This window comes from Solanum dulcamara, chromosome 12, assembly GCF_947179165.1.
Source record: "Solanum dulcamara chromosome 12, daSolDulc1.2, whole genome shotgun sequence".
Lineage (NCBI taxonomy): Eukaryota > Viridiplantae > Streptophyta > Magnoliopsida > Solanales > Solanaceae > Solanum > Solanum dulcamara.
Window position 1 is genome coordinate 386,297 of NC_077248.1, and position 17,999 is coordinate 404,295.

A 17,999-nucleotide genomic window follows, 5' to 3' on the forward strand; every position below is an offset into this window, starting at 1 on the left:
TTGCATAATTACACATATAAAAATTTCATTTTTCCTTCTCTCTATTAATATCCAAATACATCACTTCACCTTTATTAAATGCATTACAACTTTGTTTGTTTGTGTATAATGCATCTGATACAAATGTTATTGTTGATACATAATCACAATTATTTCAAATCTAAATCAGTATGAATTTAGTTTATAGTTATATATCTAATACATAGCGTATGATTCATTTGTTATGTATCAAGCAAAGGAGCAATGTATTCACGAGTTCCGAAAAAATCTAAATATTGTTCATTGTCATTGAGATTCATGTCAATATTATTGTAATTTAAAAAACTTTTGAAATATGATGTAATTAGTATCAATTTTTTGGGATTTCTGTACATTATACAGAAATAATTATTCATATTCAACATGTGGGCCTTTTCTAATTATCAAAAAGGTGATAAGACTCTCTCTTAATTGATTAAGACTCCTAAATTTTCAATAACAATTTTTCAAATCTCGAGCTAGTATACTTTATAAATTGTATTTAGAGTGTGGTCTAATAATTAATAAAGTAGATTTTCAATCATAATATATCAAATATAAATTTTAATATAGACAATAATATTAGGTGATTTTTTTTTCATTTATCCTAAATTTAATGAATAAAATTATGAAATAAGTATTGTTGGTGGAAGGTGATCACTATGGGTAAAATTAATCAAGATGTAGATAGCATTACTAATAAATATTTGATTAATAAATGAATTTACAATAAATAAAATATCTCAATATGCAATAGTAACAACATCTCAAAAAGAAAAAGCTTGTTTAAATTTTGCAATTCATTGTTTAATAAATGAGTTTACAGAGGGTAGCAGTGTAGTACGTCCCTATTCCACCTCTAAAGCTCTTATTATAACGATGTTCGTTTTTCATTATATAGTATTTTGCAATACTATTATTCAGAGCCGCGGATACAATAGTCATTATGGTGTTATAGTTCTTAGCAGGGGTGTATGGAAGGGGGGAGGGGAGGGGGATCACTAGGTTCACGTTAACCCATGCTTCCCTTCCGTATCATATGTATTAGTGTTATATTTTTTTTAAAATATTAATATATATATGTGTGAATCCATACTCGGAGTACCATATAATGCGATAAAAATTGGGTGCATCTCTTTAACTGAAGTTAGAAATTTGAAATCTTATACTTATCTTGTTTTATTTTTCTTTCTAAAATAAGGTAACACCTCTCTAAGTGGTTATTGATAGTTTTTTTGACAAACATATATATTTTCGACCTATAATTTTAAAATTTTAACGATTTTCAGTGATGAGAACCTAAATGTCAAACCGATCAAATTTATATCTTTGATCCACCTTTTTGTAATAGTGCATCCATTATCTCAAAATTCTGGATACGCCTCTGATTCCTTGATCCATCTTTTGCTACTACACATTAGGAGGATATGTAATATTTGACATCCTCCGCAATCTAACATAGCTAATAATAAAATGGCGGTAGCAATGTAATATAGCTAATATATTGACATCCTCCATGTCCTCTATTTCACTTCATTGTCTTAGTAACCTTCACTAACACCTATTGTACCATTTTAATCGTTCATAAATTCTTGCTATTTTTTTTACTAAACGGACCTTATCTATAGATCTCACCCCTCGTGGCGGTCAGGGATTGAGCCGAACACTTCCAAGCCTTAACATAATATAAACAACAAAAGGTACAAGGAGGGGGGGCATAGACCTTACCTCTAATCCTATGGTGGTACATGAGTCGACTAAACTACTATGGTTTGCCAACTCATCTCCCAATACAATATAATGGTCCCTAGCTAACTATGCACCTATGAGAGGACTCCTCTCAACACAAAGTATTTAGGAAAGCGTTAAACAAGGGAGACTCTCCCCTTTACAATATAATCGTAGCTAAGATTCTTCAAAAGGTTATAACTATCAAGTAAGGACAGCCAGTGTGAAGAAAAACATAGCACCAAAATAGGAAAGTAGCAAAAGAGAGCTCATGGTGGTTTCTTGATCCTCTTGAGTCGTCTTCGTTTGAAATTATCCATTCCAACTTTGTCTAATTCAAGATTGGCTCTTACTTCTTTGAGAAGCTCTTGCTTGGTGAAGTAAATTTCTGAATTGGAGCATTTGTGACTCTGTTTGGACAATGTATTAGTTGTAGAGTTAGCTTCTCTATAGGTGTGATTGCACTTGAAGTTCTGGAAATGGTGAGTGATGCTCTACAACTTGTACAGGTGTTCTCTAACAGACCAAGGGGCCTTGGCTTGCTGTTTGATCCATCTGATGAACATCTCATAGTCAACCTCTAGGATTACATTGGTATATACTAGTTGAAGACACCAAGACAAGCCAAAGATAACAGCCATTATCTCTGGTTGGTTGTTGGTGCCTTCCCCAAAAGGGGCTGAATATGCAAAGATAAGATCACCTTGATAGTTTCTGAGAAGTCCTCCCCCTCCAATTCTTCCCAAATTATGAAGTGCACTACCATCAGTGTTAAGTTTCACCATGTCTTCAGATGGTTTCCTCCAATACACTGTAGTAACTTTGATCTCATGGGAGCATTTGTCAATCAGAAGGACTAGTTCCTTCCAACATGTTGGCCACTTAATGTAAGGGAAAACAGTTTTCAACAGGTTGGAGGTGTCTTTGGCTATAGAGAATTTCACTCTTGCAAGGTTTGACTGTTTTCCACCATATTTGGAAGCACATCTATTCTTCCACAAGTTCCAACATATGAAGATAGGTGTGGACTGAAGAATAAGTTTCTGCACATCATTTTTATATTTAGTAGACCACCATCTCATTATCAAGTATCTTAGAGATGTGTATACTTTGTTAATACCTAAAAGGTCAGCAAACACACTCTAGATGTGTCTGGCAAAGTGTCCATTAGCAAAAATATGATCAATAGTTTTTGGCCAGGTCTGTAGCAACAGTAACAATGAGTTGGAGACTGTCCAAAACTGATGAGCTTTTCATTTGTTGGTAGCTTGCCTCTAAGAGCTCTCCATAATAGAAAATAACATTTAAAAGGAATCAGGCTATGCCAAGTCTGAGTATTGATCTGAGTCTTATTTCTTTTTTCCCTGATGAGCTCCCATGCAGAGGAACAGGTGAATTCCCCATTGCTATTAGGCTTCCAGGAAGGTTGATCAAGCTTGTGAGGATGATAGTTGATGTGAGTTCCCATAATAGTAGGGACAAGCTGAGGAGGAGCTTCATGAATGATCAAGTCTACATTCCATTGGCTATTGATCAGGAAAGTAAAGTCAATAATACAAGTAAACCTGAAATAAACTCTCATAACTTAATTTGTAGAGAAACTATATATGTCTCATGTATATTTAAAAATAAATAAATTTTTATGTGCGTTTTACATGCATTACAAGTATATTTTGTGTGTTGCACATGCATTTTATCCGTCATACGTGCATCAATTAGTAAAAACGAGAAATAAGTATTTCTTTGACCTAAAATAGAGTATCATAAATAGGACACTCGTGTATGAGATTTATAGTACCAACAAAAATTGTGATAGAGTTGATAAATACTCATTTATTCTTAATAAAGGTTTCAGATTTGACTCCTCTCCGGAGTCGCATTTATTAGTAAGAACTTTACCCCCCCCCCCACCTAACGATATGAACTTTTCTCATTTCTAAATCCGTTTCTTTCCTATATATATAAATATAATATCACTAAAGACGTCTTCATAACTAATTAACAATGGTCTGGTCTTATTTTTGATTGAAGACCCCCCAAATTCACTATAACAATTGTCCAATCTCTAGTGTAAACTTTCATTAATTTCATATGGTATGTTAACCTAGTATAATATCTTTTTTAATCAATGCAATGTTCAGTTTAATTTATTGGTTTGTTAATGTGGAATTTTTCAAAATACTATACTGAATATATAAATTTAATTTAGATATTGAATCTTTTGTATAGAATTATTATTATTATTATTATTTATTTATATTTTCTCGCATCAAGTATTTAAACTTAACTAATTATTTTAAACTTAATTAACTAAAATAAGATACAAATAACTTGTATAGGAAAGAAACATACGTTGCATTAGGTGTAAACATCTAATATGGATATATGGATATATTACGAGTTAGACCCCTCTAAAGAAATCCGGTATGATTCTATTCGGGTCGGGCCTAGGAAACGGGTCATAGGTGACACAGGTTATCTTTAGGGTTTTAGGACCATTGTTTTCTTCTCGAACCTAAATTCTCTCATCGTCACTCACTCAACCATGACTGCTCAATCTCAAGAAGAGATCCTAGCCGCTCATCTCGAACAACAGAAGATTGAGGTAATTCACTTTTTTTTTTCTCTCACAAGTAGACATAAAGTTCTGAAATGTGGGATTTTGAAGTTCTATAGAAATTTGACTTGATTTTATGGTTTGATTGTATCTTCTGAGAGTTGTGAATTGATTGATTGTTTTTTTCCGTTTGCTGATCTGATTTGCTGATGTTGTGGGTGTTCATTGCTTTTTCTTCTTCTTGAAGTGATTTTTTTGGGATCTATAAGAAAGATAGAATGAGCACAAAAAAATATGATGATTCACTTTGTAGATGATCTTTTGGTAGAAAAGTTTGAATCTTTTGAGCCTGTTGTAAATAGAAATAGCTTGTTTGCTAGCTCCCACCTTTTTTGCTTCCTTGGTGACTTGAACATACTTGGAGGTGAGGGATGTTTACTATCCGCACAATTCCCTCTTGTTGAGTTTGCTTGGGCAGCTATTAGTTTGGATGAGATGTTTTTTTTGTGTGTGAAAGAGACTAACTAGTTCACTCTGGGACATGATAAACAATCTCTTTCGAGCAAAAGTTTTGAGTTTCTTGAGGCGACGAATAGAGTGGCATCCTGTTGTTTTCCATTGTAAGTTGTAAGTTAATTTATAACTTAAAGACGTAAGGTTTTTTTTTTTTTTTTTTGGTGAACTTCAGACTAATTTTGCAGTTGCCTTTTGGTTTCCAACTTGTCATTTTTGTGATGGAGATCTAAGGCTGTAAATAGGAAATTATAAAGAGGATGGATGTTAAAGCTTGTAGCAGAAGAAAATTAATTGTTAAAATTTGCTTATGCTTCATTTGGCATTGGCTCACAAGTTATAAGTCAGGCCAGTTGAGTTAATAATCGGGCAATATAGAGATGTGCAGGAATGTGCTCCTCACTGAGGTGGTCCTTCGGGGAGCAATATCTCAGTTGGCTGACCATTCTCATTGAACGACGGCGGGCTTTCCCCTACTCTGCTGATGCTGATTCCTCTTCTGAGAGATATGTCCATTCTTAGTTCCTTTCCATTCCCTTGGTTTTCGGATTCCGTATATGGGTATGCAGTCCCCTCCTTTTGCCGAGTGCACCATAACAAAGCTCTTCCCTCCCCCACTCAAAAAAAAAACTGTTCTTTTTTCTCCATCAGTCAAGCTCTTCAATCACAAGTGGAATGATCTCCTCCCCCTTTCCATCCAGCTTCACCCTTTTCCTTTTCCTCACAATGTCTTTATGACTTGTTTTGGCGGTTCAGTTGTAATTATCATGTTTTCTTGAGACAGTAAGGCGGATATCAGTTGTAGTTATCATCTGTACAATAGTTGATGTGATCAAATGTTTTAGAGTAGCTAAATTTTGCTATATTTGTTTATTTGAATCCCTACTGAACTTGCATTTCATACAAATGAGAAATTTCATGTAAGTTATTGACTTCCAATGTTGTAGTTGCTGCAATATTTTTAAGCATCTTCTGTTTGTTCTTTCATGAACGAATCAAAATGGTGCATCTTTGTTTTCCACTTTTCCATAATTATAAAGTTTATACCTATGCCAAAGAAAACAACAGAAATATGAGGTCTTGCAGGTTTTATGTGTGGCATCTAAATACTTCATTGGTTCATTTGTAAATGTTAGAAGTGGAGTGAACTATTGTCATTTCTTGGTTTTCAATGTCAGCTTCGGTCAAGTGAACACCGGTTTTGGTCTTCATGTATATTTTTTAACATTTTTTAACCAAGTATAATCTTCTTATGTAGTCTGAGGAGCCGATTATTGAGGATGAAGACGATGAGGATGAAGATGATGAGGATGAGGATGACAAAGATGAAGATGATGTTGAAGGTAAGCATACAAGCATAATTTCATTATTCTGAGCCTGACTTTGCTTCTTGAAGTGTACATTCCTTCTGAAAGAAAACAACTTAATTGAATCTTTCTTTCTTTCTCATCACTGAAGGCATGAATATTACAGAGTTTATGTGGTTATGAGAATAGTTTGCTTTTACTGTCTATCCACTTGACCCATTTGATTAATCAACTTCAGTTTTTGTCCAACTATCTTTGTTTGCTTCCTTTTTTCCATTTGGCTCCATTGATATCTGTGATTTCCCCCCCCCCCTTATATTAGGGTGTTACTTTTGCATGCATAAATTAACCTTGTAACAAGTCTCAATGGGTTCCAATTCTCCTTGTGTAGGCGTCTGTCACTCGACATCTGTATTGTTTTAAATATATGCCGAACAGTAAATGAATGTTAACTCTCTTTCTGTGGTCCACAATGCACATGAATACTGGAATTGTCAAATTACAAATTGCAGGGGGTAGTGGTAGGTCAAAACAAAGCAGGAGCGAGAAGAAGAGCCGAAAAGCTATGATCAAGCTCGGAATGAAGCCAATCCCAGGGGTCAGCCGTGTCACTGTCAAAAAGAGCAAGAGTGTTCGTTAATTAAGTTATTGCTTTCTTGCTTTTTCTTTTGGATGCCTTTTGTTCTAGCTTAACCTTTCTCCTTACATCCTCTTCTCTTGTTTCAGATTCTATTTGTCATCTCGAAACCGGACGTTTTCAAGAGCCCTGCATCAGACACATATATTATATTTGGTGAGGCAAAGATTGAGGACTTGAGCTCTCAACTGCAGTCTCAGGCTGCAGAGCAGTTCAAGGCACCTAATTTGAGCAATGTGATATCAAAGCCCGAGCCATCAACGGTGGCTCAGGATGATGAGGATGATGTAGATGAGACTGGCGTAGAACCCAAGGATATCGAGCTGGTGATGACTCAAGCAGGTGTCTCCAGAGCAAAAGCTGTCAAAGCTCTCAAGGCTGCAAATGGTGATATTGTCTCTGCCATTATGGAACTTACAAACTAGAAACTCTTTACTATGTAGTTTTTTCTTTTCCAATCTTATGAGCTTATTATGAATATTAAAGGTTTCAGTTGCTGCTTTTCCCATTCAGTTGTACTGTTCTGCTTGCTGTCATTGTATACCAGAGACATGCTGAGTTATGTAAACGAAAAAAAATGGAGTTGTGCTGCATTTTTCCTCACTAAGTCATATCTAAATGATACTCTGGCAATGCCTTAGCACAGTTGATGAATTTAGTTGGTTTTGCATTGAAAAGTCCCACATTTGTTGGGTAAAGCATTTCTTGATAAAGGCGACTTGATAGCTGGGGTATGAGCTCGAGACATGGGTGGACACAGCTATAGCTACTTTCTTTCTTTCTATTTTTGTTCACATTTGATTTTTATGTACCGACTAGGAAAATAATCTCGTTATCAAATTATTTTGAAGCTTGCTAATATAACTTAAATTATATATGGTTTTTCTTCTCCTTTGTCAAATCTGATAAATGAGATTAAATAATCTAAAACATTACATATTATTACATTGTATATAGATAGCCTATGCTTTTCTCATTTATTGGTTCACCTAGAAATAAATTGGATCATATATCAAAATCAAGGAGGAGTCCTAGGTTGGTTGAGAGTCCTCTTCAATATTGAAATTAAGTTTCACCTAAGGTGAATAAAATAAATTAAAAAATAAATGTCGAGAAACAAGTATAAGTGAGTTGAAAGGCATCTAAGCAGTGATGGAGCCAAAATTTTCATGGGATATCAAAATATAAAGAAGTTAAATGGTATAGAAGTCAAGAAGTGTCAATATATAATATATACATAAAAAATATTTTATCTAGCTATACAGTATAATTTTTCAATGAAGAAGTGTCGATCGACATCCCTCAAATGTATGTGGCTCTACAGCTGCATATTAGATAAGTTGCTCGATGATAAACACTCTTTACCTTTAATTTTAAAATTATAAATTTGAATTATTAAAAGATCCAAATAAACAGAGCTCGTAGGGAGGGGGTAAAAGAAATAAAAGAAGGTATTTCAACCTTTTCGTTTGTACGTGAATTATATTGCAACATCCAATAACAACTGTGGAGTCAATAAAACGCCATTATAAGCAAAACAACAAAAGTTGTCTGCTTTACTCACTTAGCAACAGTTGTTTTACAGCAAGTCACTTTACTCTCTTTCAACTCCCCAAGTTCCATCCCAACCCTAACCAAAAAAAACAGTAAAAATACATACATATTTGTTTTGTGCCACTCTTTAGTCTCACCAAAAGAAGAAATTTTGTTTCTCTCTTTTCTCCAAGAACAAGAAAAAAGAAGAAGAAGTCATGGATTCTTTGTTATGCAACTGTAGAGATGAAGAATAAGAAAAGGGAATTAGACCCACATTGTTATAAGTGTTTCCAATGGGGAAAGGAGAGGAAGAACAGCCAATACCTAGTACTACATTGGATGCACAAAGTACAAACCAAAATGCAGAGGATAGGTGTTGTAGTAGGTTCAAAGGGTTGGTGAGTTTTAAATGTGTATTTGTATTGATGCTTGGCTTGGGAGTCTTGATTTCTGCTGTTTTCTTGTTGCCATTCTTCAAGAATGGAGATCTGGGGGATCTGGATCTTGACAACAAGTATAAAGGTACCATTTTTATAGCTCACTGATTAGAAAAAAGTGTAAAGGTACCATCTTTCTGTGTCTTAATGGCTATATGCTTTGCTTGGAAGATCTTCATGTGTAATTTGTTGTGTTAGATTGGTAATTATGAGTTTACAATCTGGTGGGTTAGCATAAGCTTCTATTTGTGTTACTAAATGAACTGATATGTTTGATTTTTGGGGTTCTTCTAGTTTGGTTAAATGAAGTTAATTTTCAATTACTGAGGCATAATTAAGAAAACTGGAAAGTTATTTGCTGCTAATTTGATATGCAGTTCAAATGGGGATCATATTTTGGTCCTTCTTAAGGAATGAATGTAGCCATGTTCCTTGTTATATACATAGATAGCATAGTTGTAGGGATTGATATCATCATTGTAGGATCATCTTTTTATTCTTTCCATACTTAGGACTCTATGTATATGTATTTATACTTGTTGATTCATGGAATAACATATCAAGAATTCTCATACCTTCGGTTACATGATATCAAAGTCAAGTCCATCCTTGTTTGGGCTCCCAGTCGACACTCCAGATGGGCCTGGGTGTGAGGGGGTTAGAGGCTAGAGCACCACATTGGTTGGGGAATGGACGGATGGTTTGCTTAAATGAATTTGGGCAATCCTTCCCTCATGAACTAAGCTTTTGGGGTTGAGTTAGGCCTATGTGCTATATCTTTACACCCCTTAAACACTAGATTGTGACATAAACATTCATGCTATTAAATTAGACATATTATTGCCTTTTTGAGTTTCACCTGGGATTGGCGGTTTGTAACTTAAGACATATAATTGATGAGTCCGTTATTAAAACATGTATAAAAACAACTTGTGTATTCTGTTACATACATTTTCACTGGTGAAATAAACAAGATTAAGAAGATTGTTGGTTTCATTGACTGTAGCATCAGAATGGATATCTATTTATGTCTCAGCTAGAAAGAATGCACCTTTTATTGGAATTTAAAAAAGAATTATGGATGTTGTCTAGCTGTTGACTGTTCTGAAAAATTTGGTGCACTTGCGCTTTATCAGCTGAAGATTAACCCTTACCGTTAAATTAAAGATGTGTATAATGTACCAAAATACCTCTTGAATCTTGTGGTTCTAAACATTCAACATAGAATTTTGGAATTAAATAGTTACTAAATTTAGAAAATGGCTTCTTTAACAAACTAAAGAGGAAAAAGAGATGTGTAAATTGAAACTGAGGGAGTAGGTTATAATTCCTTATGCTGGAAATCCAAATTAACCTAATGCATTTTTTCTCGTAGCAAGGTTTTCCCACAAATAACAATCAATGTCATCAACAACTTCATCTGTTCGTAGCATTGAGATATGATAATGGTCTTTTAATAATAGCCATAGAATAGAGTTTTTCTCTAGGTGAATGCACTTCTCTAGGCATAGAGTAGAAGTGTTCTTGAAGAACAATGAAAAGCTTGAAACCTTAGGGATACTTGGTGTCTCCTAGTTGATAGTTGTTTCTTGAAAGTGAAAATGAAGCATCTCTATGCTGGAACGACATATGTCAAGCTGGTTTTAGTTGCTTTGAGACTTTCCGTTTGTTTCTCTTGTAAAGTGTCTGAGTAATCTGAATATCCTATTTATATTTGAAAAAAAGAAGAATACCTACTATCAATCATATGGTCATTGCAAATCCAGCTTTAAACGTCAATGTGTTTTTGGTTTTCCAGGTCATGATATAGTTGCCAGTTTCATGCTTGAGAAGCCAGTTTCGTTTGTCAATGATAACATTTGGCAACTTGCAGATGATATTTTTGATGAAATAAGTGTTTCCCATACTAAAGTATGTTCAATAATTCTTGTCTCCCTTATCTTTGTTATTCTTCCGTAACTTAATTTTCTTTTGCCATTTCTTCCCTCTCACACCTTTTTTCTGCTTCTTACAGGTGGTAATAATATCATTAGAAAATATAGCTGGAACGAACATCACAGAGGTCATCTTTGCAGTTGACTCTGAAGTGAAAAATGGGAGGGTCTCTCTAACTGCTCTAAGTTTAGTCTGGTCGGAATTTGAAACTGTAATTACTGGCCTATCAGCTCTGCACTTGACAACACCTTTGTTTGGTGATCCTTTTTCCTTTGATGTGCTGAAATTCAGTGGTGGGATTACTGTGAGCCCCAAACAGAGTGGATTCCCCATGCAGCAAGTCCAGATTCTTTTCAACTTCACCTTGAACTTTTCAATTGATGAAATTCAAGATAATTTTCATGAACTAAAAAGCCAGCTCAAATCTGGATTACATCTTTCATCATCTGAGGTCTGTGATTATGATTGCCGTTAGCTGCATGGACATATATATCTTTCCTCTGCTATCATTCTTCATGCCGCTGACGATGTTTTTGTTATCAAGCAAGTTCTTTGTGATCTATCGTTCTGTTTCCTGCTCTACGTTCTCTGGCTTATCTTACTTTCTTGACACATTTAGCCTTTTAAATGACTGATTTATTGTAGTAAGACCTCTGTTTTTTTATTTGCTTATTTGATCTAAGTTTTTCTGTTTGTTATATATGTATAATCTCCTGGTAAAGACACATGATATAATCACGTGGGCTCTGCCTGCGCATGTTCGAATCCTGCTGCCCACACAGTTGAGGTACTTGATTTTCATTCTCATAAAAGAATATATGTATAATTCCTAACACATGCAGGCAGTCATTTGAAAGGGAAATAATTATATATCAAAGTAAAATGGTATAGTTTAAATTATTAAACCCCACTATCTATATTTTGCTTTCATATTTCTGCTCAAGTTGAATGTTTTTCTATGACTATACTACAGGTTGTTTTGGGATGTGTTTTCTGATAGTACTGCCCCTTGGTAGAGTATCGTTGTTAATTATTCTTCTCCAAAAGGTCTATATGACTAAGACTCTGAGAGACATTGGATATGGTTGCGCTTGAAGTTCTAGGTTTTGTTACTAATTCAGCAATTCTCATTAGCACAAACAGTATCGTTTTTTCCTTTCTTTCTCAAAAAGATACATATATATGCAGTTGTTTTATTTAAAAGGCCAAAAGGTTTGCAATGTCTCATTCTCTTGCAATCTGCTACTGTCCAACAAAAGACCCTTTCAAACACAGACATACTTAAACATATTTTATCTTCATATTTACGCACACTAAATGCAATATCCCCGTGATCTTATCATAGGATTTCTTGGTTTATTTGCTCCTGTTGGCTGCTCGTATCTTTTTGTTACGTGTTTATTACTTGAAAAACGTTAATCTTTTGTTATTTATTACTTAAGAAGAACATTCACCATTGATGTTAGCATGCTGATTTCTCTTTCTTTTTCCTCTTTACAATGCAGAACTTGTATATGAGTTTGACTAGTACAAGAGGTTCGACGGTGGATCCTCCCACTATTGTTCAGTGTAAAGTCCTTTGGGCAGTTGGGATAAATTCCTCCAGTTCAAGGTTGAAGCAGTTGGCTCAGACAATTGGTTCTCATTCTGAAAACCTTGGCCTCAATAACACTATATTTGGAAGGGTTAAACAAGTTAGTCTGTCCTCTTTTTTGCCGCATTCTCGAGGTGGTGATGGTGGTAGCCCCTCACCTTCTCCAGCTCCACTACCTCACCATCACCACCACTACCATCACCATAATCAAGATTCAAACTTTGCTCCTGCAATATCACCTGCTCCAAATGTTGGGAAAGGTGAATCTACTAGCAGGCAAGTTTCACCTATCTCCGCACCAACGCCAGCATCTGCAACAGTACTTCCACCTTCCCCTGCACCTACGCAGCACAAGAGACATGAGGCCCAGCCTCCTTGTCATTTTGGGAGATTTCCAAGGAAGGCGAAAAGTCACTTGCATATGGTTCCTGCTCGAGCACCAGTCCCTGCACCTCATATTACTCCCTCGCCACACCAGCAAGTACATGCTCCAACTCCTATTCCGCATGAAATCACTGTTTCAAGTCCATTGCCCAATGTAGTATATGCTCATGTTCATCCTCCGCCAAGGAGTAATTCTGTTGCACAGCCTCCTGACAGATTTACGTCAGCTTCACCCTTGCCATCTTCATGTGAGTACTTTCTTGAGAATGTTGTCTGCTTTAAACAGGGAATCTGATAAACTTGCACGTTAGTTCATCTCATCAACTTTTTTCCCACCTTTCTTCTGGTCCCCGAAGAAGAGGGGGGACTTGAAGCATGCGTATTTCCTCCTCTAATTATAGATTGTTCATTCAGTTCGGATTTTGAAGATATTCGCTTTAGTCAGCTGGTGCTTTTTGTCCTCTAGGAGAATCATACTTGTATTTGCCTCACTTGTCTTAGTAATAGTTAAATTGATGCATTGACATGCATTTGCAGCTTCTGAAGGGATTCTTTCATCAAAATTCTGGGCTTTCCCGCTGTTATTACTTGTACTACTTCTGTAGCAGCAGGACAATGGGGAATTATTTTTTCGTAACAAAACTTGCCTCCAGTATTGTGAAAACAAGTTCCACGTCATTCCATCTGGGCAAAGGAACAAAACTTGAGGAGTTTGCAGAGAGAGAGAGAGAGAGAGAGAGAGAGAGAGAGAGAGCAATGCCAAAAGGGCATCTCTCTCACTTGAATGAATGTTTGTTATTGTTGTATTCTTGTAAATATTTCTATAAAGATTCAGTGCGGCAATGCATTTTTAGGTCAAAGTCACAGAGGTGACAGGCCTGTGATGACTTGCATTGGCACTGTTATGTATCATCGCTTCTTGTGTTTGCATAAACACAAGGAGGGAAAAACACAACCAAGAAATGTATAATAAGCCTTTTTGTTCCTAAGATCTTCCAAGTCTGTCATTTGTGATCTTTACTTCTTCAGTACTGAATGACAGTTTGTTCTTCCTATGTCTCAGTTGTACTTGTGAAAAGCATGTTCTTTCAGGTATCATGATCTAATGGTTCACCACAAAGATAAATCTTTCATTTGTCTTTATGTATTATCAAATGGATATATGAATCAAAGACAGACATTCTTCGTGACTAATCTTTCCAAATACACTTTTTTTCCATTTATTATGTTGGTGTTTGAGTTAGCTTGTGTAGTTTCAACTATTCCACAAGGACTTGACATTTGCTATTAGTGACTAATCTTTCCAAATACACTTTTTTTCCATTTATTATGTTGGTGTTTGATTTAGCTTGTGTAGTTTCAACTATTCCACAAGGACTTGACATTTGCTATTAGTGTAAGTACCGGATAATTGTGTCCGCCAAGACTAAGATGGTGAGAGGAAATCTTCTTCAATATATACTTAAAAGTCAGATGAAATTGTATGTAATGGATGCATATTGCATACACAGTTGAACCCATATAACAAACTTGCTTGTTTTATGGGATCAAATTTATTTGAAACTGTAGTACAACACAATTTACAATTTCAACAACATATAATCAAATTGTCTCAAACAACATAGAATTCTCTGGTCTTTGTATTTTAAATGATGAATACATAACAATAATTATGCCTCACTCCCAAACTATTTGGGGTTGGCATTTTAAACAATAAAAATGTAACAAGAGAGATATATCAACTCCTGCAGAGTAGTAGTAAAAACAAGAGGACTAATCTTCTCAATAAAGGGTGTGGAAAGGATGGCAAATTTGCCCATCTCTTTGCCATTCATGCTAAAGATCTATCTACATTTTACCTTTGAGTACTTTGGCTGGTAATTTACACTTGTTGTAATACATATGGAATTCTTCTCATAAACCAAACTTCTCTTCAGAATTCACAAGAAGATCCCAATCTTTGCTTTGACAAACACATGCAGTTTTTACCCTCAAATGCCTCGGGCAAAAGCTTCTCAAAAACCTCTAAGAACAAGCTCCATTGTTCACTACTCATTTCACCAAAAGAAATCCCTTCACCATCATTCTTGTAATTTTTTGTACCAAAGCTCATGCTCCTCAACATGGCACTAGTTTTCTGACTATCACCATCGTTGATATTGTCCTCCTTACCACCATCATCATCTATTGAGGTATCTGAATCGCGAGAATTGTTGTTTAGGTAATCACATTCTTCTTCATAATTAAACACTGATGGATTAACTATTCTACTCATAGACCTAACAGACGAAAATCTTGGAATTTTTGGTCGCTTAGCTGTTATTGCAGCGCCTTGCAAGATTTCATCAGCTTCCTCATCTTCTTGATTTGAGTCATCTCCATCTTCATAATCAAACTGAAAAACTCCAACATTTTTTTCTCTCTCTTCACCGATACTTTGATCATCCTCTTTTATTTTACTCTCCATGTTGACCTTGGCACTGAAACATATCTTTTCTAATGCACTCCATTCTTCCTGTCCTCCATAACATTGTCGAGTCATCATTTCTCCGATTTGAGCCAGACAAAGCCCTGAAGTTGCAGCTTGTTTCAAAAGAATGGTGCACACCACAAGAACCCGAATGGATGATTCCCTGATAGAAGGAAGTTCATTTCTCAGTAAATCTGCATCCTTAAAAGGATCAAGACCACATATATACTCCATTTCAGACTCCGAAAATGGAATGGAAGCTTGAGGCCAATGCAGCCATTCAAAGTATGGATCATCAAGTGATTCTGGCAAGCAAAGTCCATGATCTATCGGTACAAGTTCAGCAGAATCAACAGCATAGCTTTCTTTCCCGTGCTTCACCAGGATATTTCCAGCATGCCTGTCGAGATTGAGAAGACGTATATCCAAAATCCCAATACGATGAATTGAAGCCACTGAAAAGCCAGACGCGCCCAAGTCTCCTGCATCATAATCATGCTCCATATACCGTTGAAGCGAGGCAATTTTATAAGTTGAAGCAGAGATCGATTGTGAATCGTTTATATTAAAGGTAACATGAGAAAATTTGACTAATGTTGTTGGAGGAACACCAGAAAATCCATCATGATCAAGAAGATAGGCAGCAGATTCCCGGACACTAGTTTCACCTATCTTGATGGAACGTTTCATGCCCGGTTGGCCTAGCATCCTACCTGCAAATCCTTTCGGATTATTCAAAGCTAGAGGTTCCTCATCTGCAGGTTTTGCCACTGCTATTGCATTACCATTAGTCGCCCGAAAAAGGTAAGCACCACCTAGGCCACTTGCCAGTAACTCAGGTTTGACTCCAGAAGCCATAGCAATAGCAACCTCAACAACTAAAGCGTGCACTTTAGGAGTGCGATGGCCACCAATGATTTCAACTCTTGGATTACTGTCAATATCTTCTTCCGTTCTCGTGGAGAGGGATAAACACGGTGTGGAAAAACTCTTTTGGATGTTGGAGAACTCAAAGGGAACATGATGTAGAGAATGTGTAAGGCTCGTTTGGCTTGATTCAAAAATGTTGTTGTAATCAAGCTGAGAGAACGATGGAATCTTACACCTTGGAGGTCGAACGAATTGCTTGAACCCATGATTTTGGGGATTGATAGCTACAGCCATCTTGTTGAATCTCATTCAAGTAAAAACAACAGCAACAATAAAAGTGCATGCTAAAGGGAGCTTCTTTAATGTGTGAATCCTTAGAGAATTAGTCTTCCTTGGGTAGAACATCCTTCACATTGTCTGGAAAATGAAACAACAAGTCTATACTGTTAAACCTCTCTATAACAATGACATTTGTCTGGACATATGTATAACATATCATGAAAATCGGTTCCAAAGAAAACTTGGCCGTTATAGTGAAATGTTGTTATAGAGGATGACTATATTATCGAGAGGTCTTACTGTATTAAGCAAATCCAGAAACCATTACAATATAAGCCCCACTATACAAAACAAATGCAGCATTTTCAGGATCCTTCATTTCAAAAAAAAGAGCTTCTTTCTGCAATTGACAATCTCACAACACCACTACATATATTTTTGACAGTGAATTCTTGATAGAAAATGAAAAAAAGACTTACATCAAATTCGCGTAAAGGAGGCTGCAAAAGTCAAATAACCACATTGCTATCTCTGAACCCTGTGAAATTTCTCGCGAATTATATACTGAGAACAAACATATATACAGAAAAATAGGCAATATGGTTCAGAAATTGAAATGTATAGAATTTGACATACCATCCTGTTGGTTCCCTCGCTCCTCCGCTTAATAGTCGCCACAATTGACTACAAAAAAAACAATTACAACACTAATTTTATTAATGTGCCAAAAAGAATAACACATTAATTTGAAGCACGATAGTCAAAGTATCTTAGTTTCATCTATGTGAATTCGATAACATTTGTATCTAAAAAATTCTGAATAAAATTCAAACATTTAGAAAACTTCCATCTATTCCACCCTCTCCACGATGGTGGATCTATAATTGAAGCTACACGTTCAACAAAATTCAAAAACTCTAGCATAGATCCTATGAATTTGTATAAACAATTTGTCCAAAACTCGTTAAGCAAAAAAAGAATTCAATCCATAACTCATAAACTTAAAAATCCTGGATCACCCAGAGAGTAATAAACATGTTACATGACAATGATACAACAACAAGTCACAATCTTTGCATAAAAATCAAGAAAATTTACAATCTAAACAGATTTCTTATCAAATTCTTTACGAAAACTGAGATTAATAATGAAAAAAAATTACCCTGAATACTGGTGAGGCATTCAGGGAGACGAATAACAACGGCTGAGCGTGAGAGAGACAGAGAGAAACAAAAATTCCTTTTACTGGAAAGTTATTGAGAGACAAAGGCCCCCCCTTCTTCTCTGTCTGTTTTTTTTTTCTTTTTTTTTTGTTTGTTTTTTTTCCCACCAGTCTGGGGAGTTTTGTCTCTTTTACCAATTCTCTATTTTGAAAAAACGGTAAAACAGTTAGAATCTCGTTTCCATCCTTCTCGTTAACCAATTTCAATAAATTGTATGAACGATAAGTAATTATCTTTTATCAAACCACGTTAAATTCTTATAGTTATCGCGATAAATTTGAGTAATAATAAGTATTGTGTGAATCTTCCTCCAACTTAGCTTAATTGTAAAGATTGAAGTATATGTGTGTTCAAAATAGTAATATTTGTGTAGTGAAAATGAAAAGTGTCAAAGTCCCTTTGCATAAAAGTTTGGTAATAGCACACTTTGTAGGTTGCATAGTAATAATCCAAAAACTCAAAAAACATGACTTGTTTTTATTTCGTTTACATTAAAATACTTTAGATTAAT

The 17,999-nt window shown here is 35.5% G+C and overlaps 3 protein-coding genes across 3 annotated transcripts; 2 read left to right on the forward strand and 1 right to left on the reverse strand.

Annotated features, from left to right (window-relative positions):
• Window positions 1–4,211: 4,211 nt before the first annotated feature.
• Window positions 4,212–7,367, forward strand: LOC129877407 (nascent polypeptide-associated complex subunit alpha-like protein). The gene is made up of 4 exons (XM_055952905.1): window positions 4,212–4,351; window positions 6,075–6,159; window positions 6,636–6,754; window positions 6,850–7,367. Exons 1-4 carry the CDS (start codon window positions 4,292–4,294, stop codon window positions 7,183–7,185), a joined length of 600 nt encoding a protein of 199 aa, XP_055808880.1. The 5' UTR covers window positions 4,212–4,291; the 3' UTR covers window positions 7,186–7,367.
• Window positions 7,368–8,262: 895 nt separating this feature from the next.
• On the forward strand, window positions 8,263–13,637 carry LOC129876332 (uncharacterized). The gene is made up of 5 exons (XM_055951742.1): window positions 8,263–8,818; window positions 10,532–10,644; window positions 10,748–11,119; window positions 12,174–12,894; window positions 13,184–13,637. The coding sequence occupies exons 1-5, from the start codon at window positions 8,590–8,592 to the stop codon at window positions 13,249–13,251; spliced, it is 1,503 nt and encodes a 500-aa protein (XP_055807717.1). The 5' UTR covers window positions 8,263–8,589; the 3' UTR covers window positions 13,252–13,637.
• A 631-nt stretch (window positions 13,638–14,268) lies between these two features.
• On the reverse strand, window positions 14,269–17,556 carry LOC129876952 (phosphatidylinositol 4-kinase gamma 8-like). The gene is made up of 4 exons (XM_055952431.1): window positions 17,428–17,556; window positions 16,902–16,949; window positions 16,745–16,803; window positions 14,269–16,403 (listed from the first exon to the last, which is right to left on the reverse strand). Exon 4 carries the CDS (start codon window positions 16,293–16,295, stop codon window positions 14,580–14,582), a length of 1,716 nt encoding a protein of 571 aa, XP_055808406.1. The 5' UTR covers window positions 16,296–16,403; window positions 16,745–16,803; window positions 16,902–16,949; window positions 17,428–17,556; the 3' UTR covers window positions 14,269–14,579.
• Between the last annotated feature and the right edge of the window lie 443 nt (window positions 17,557–17,999).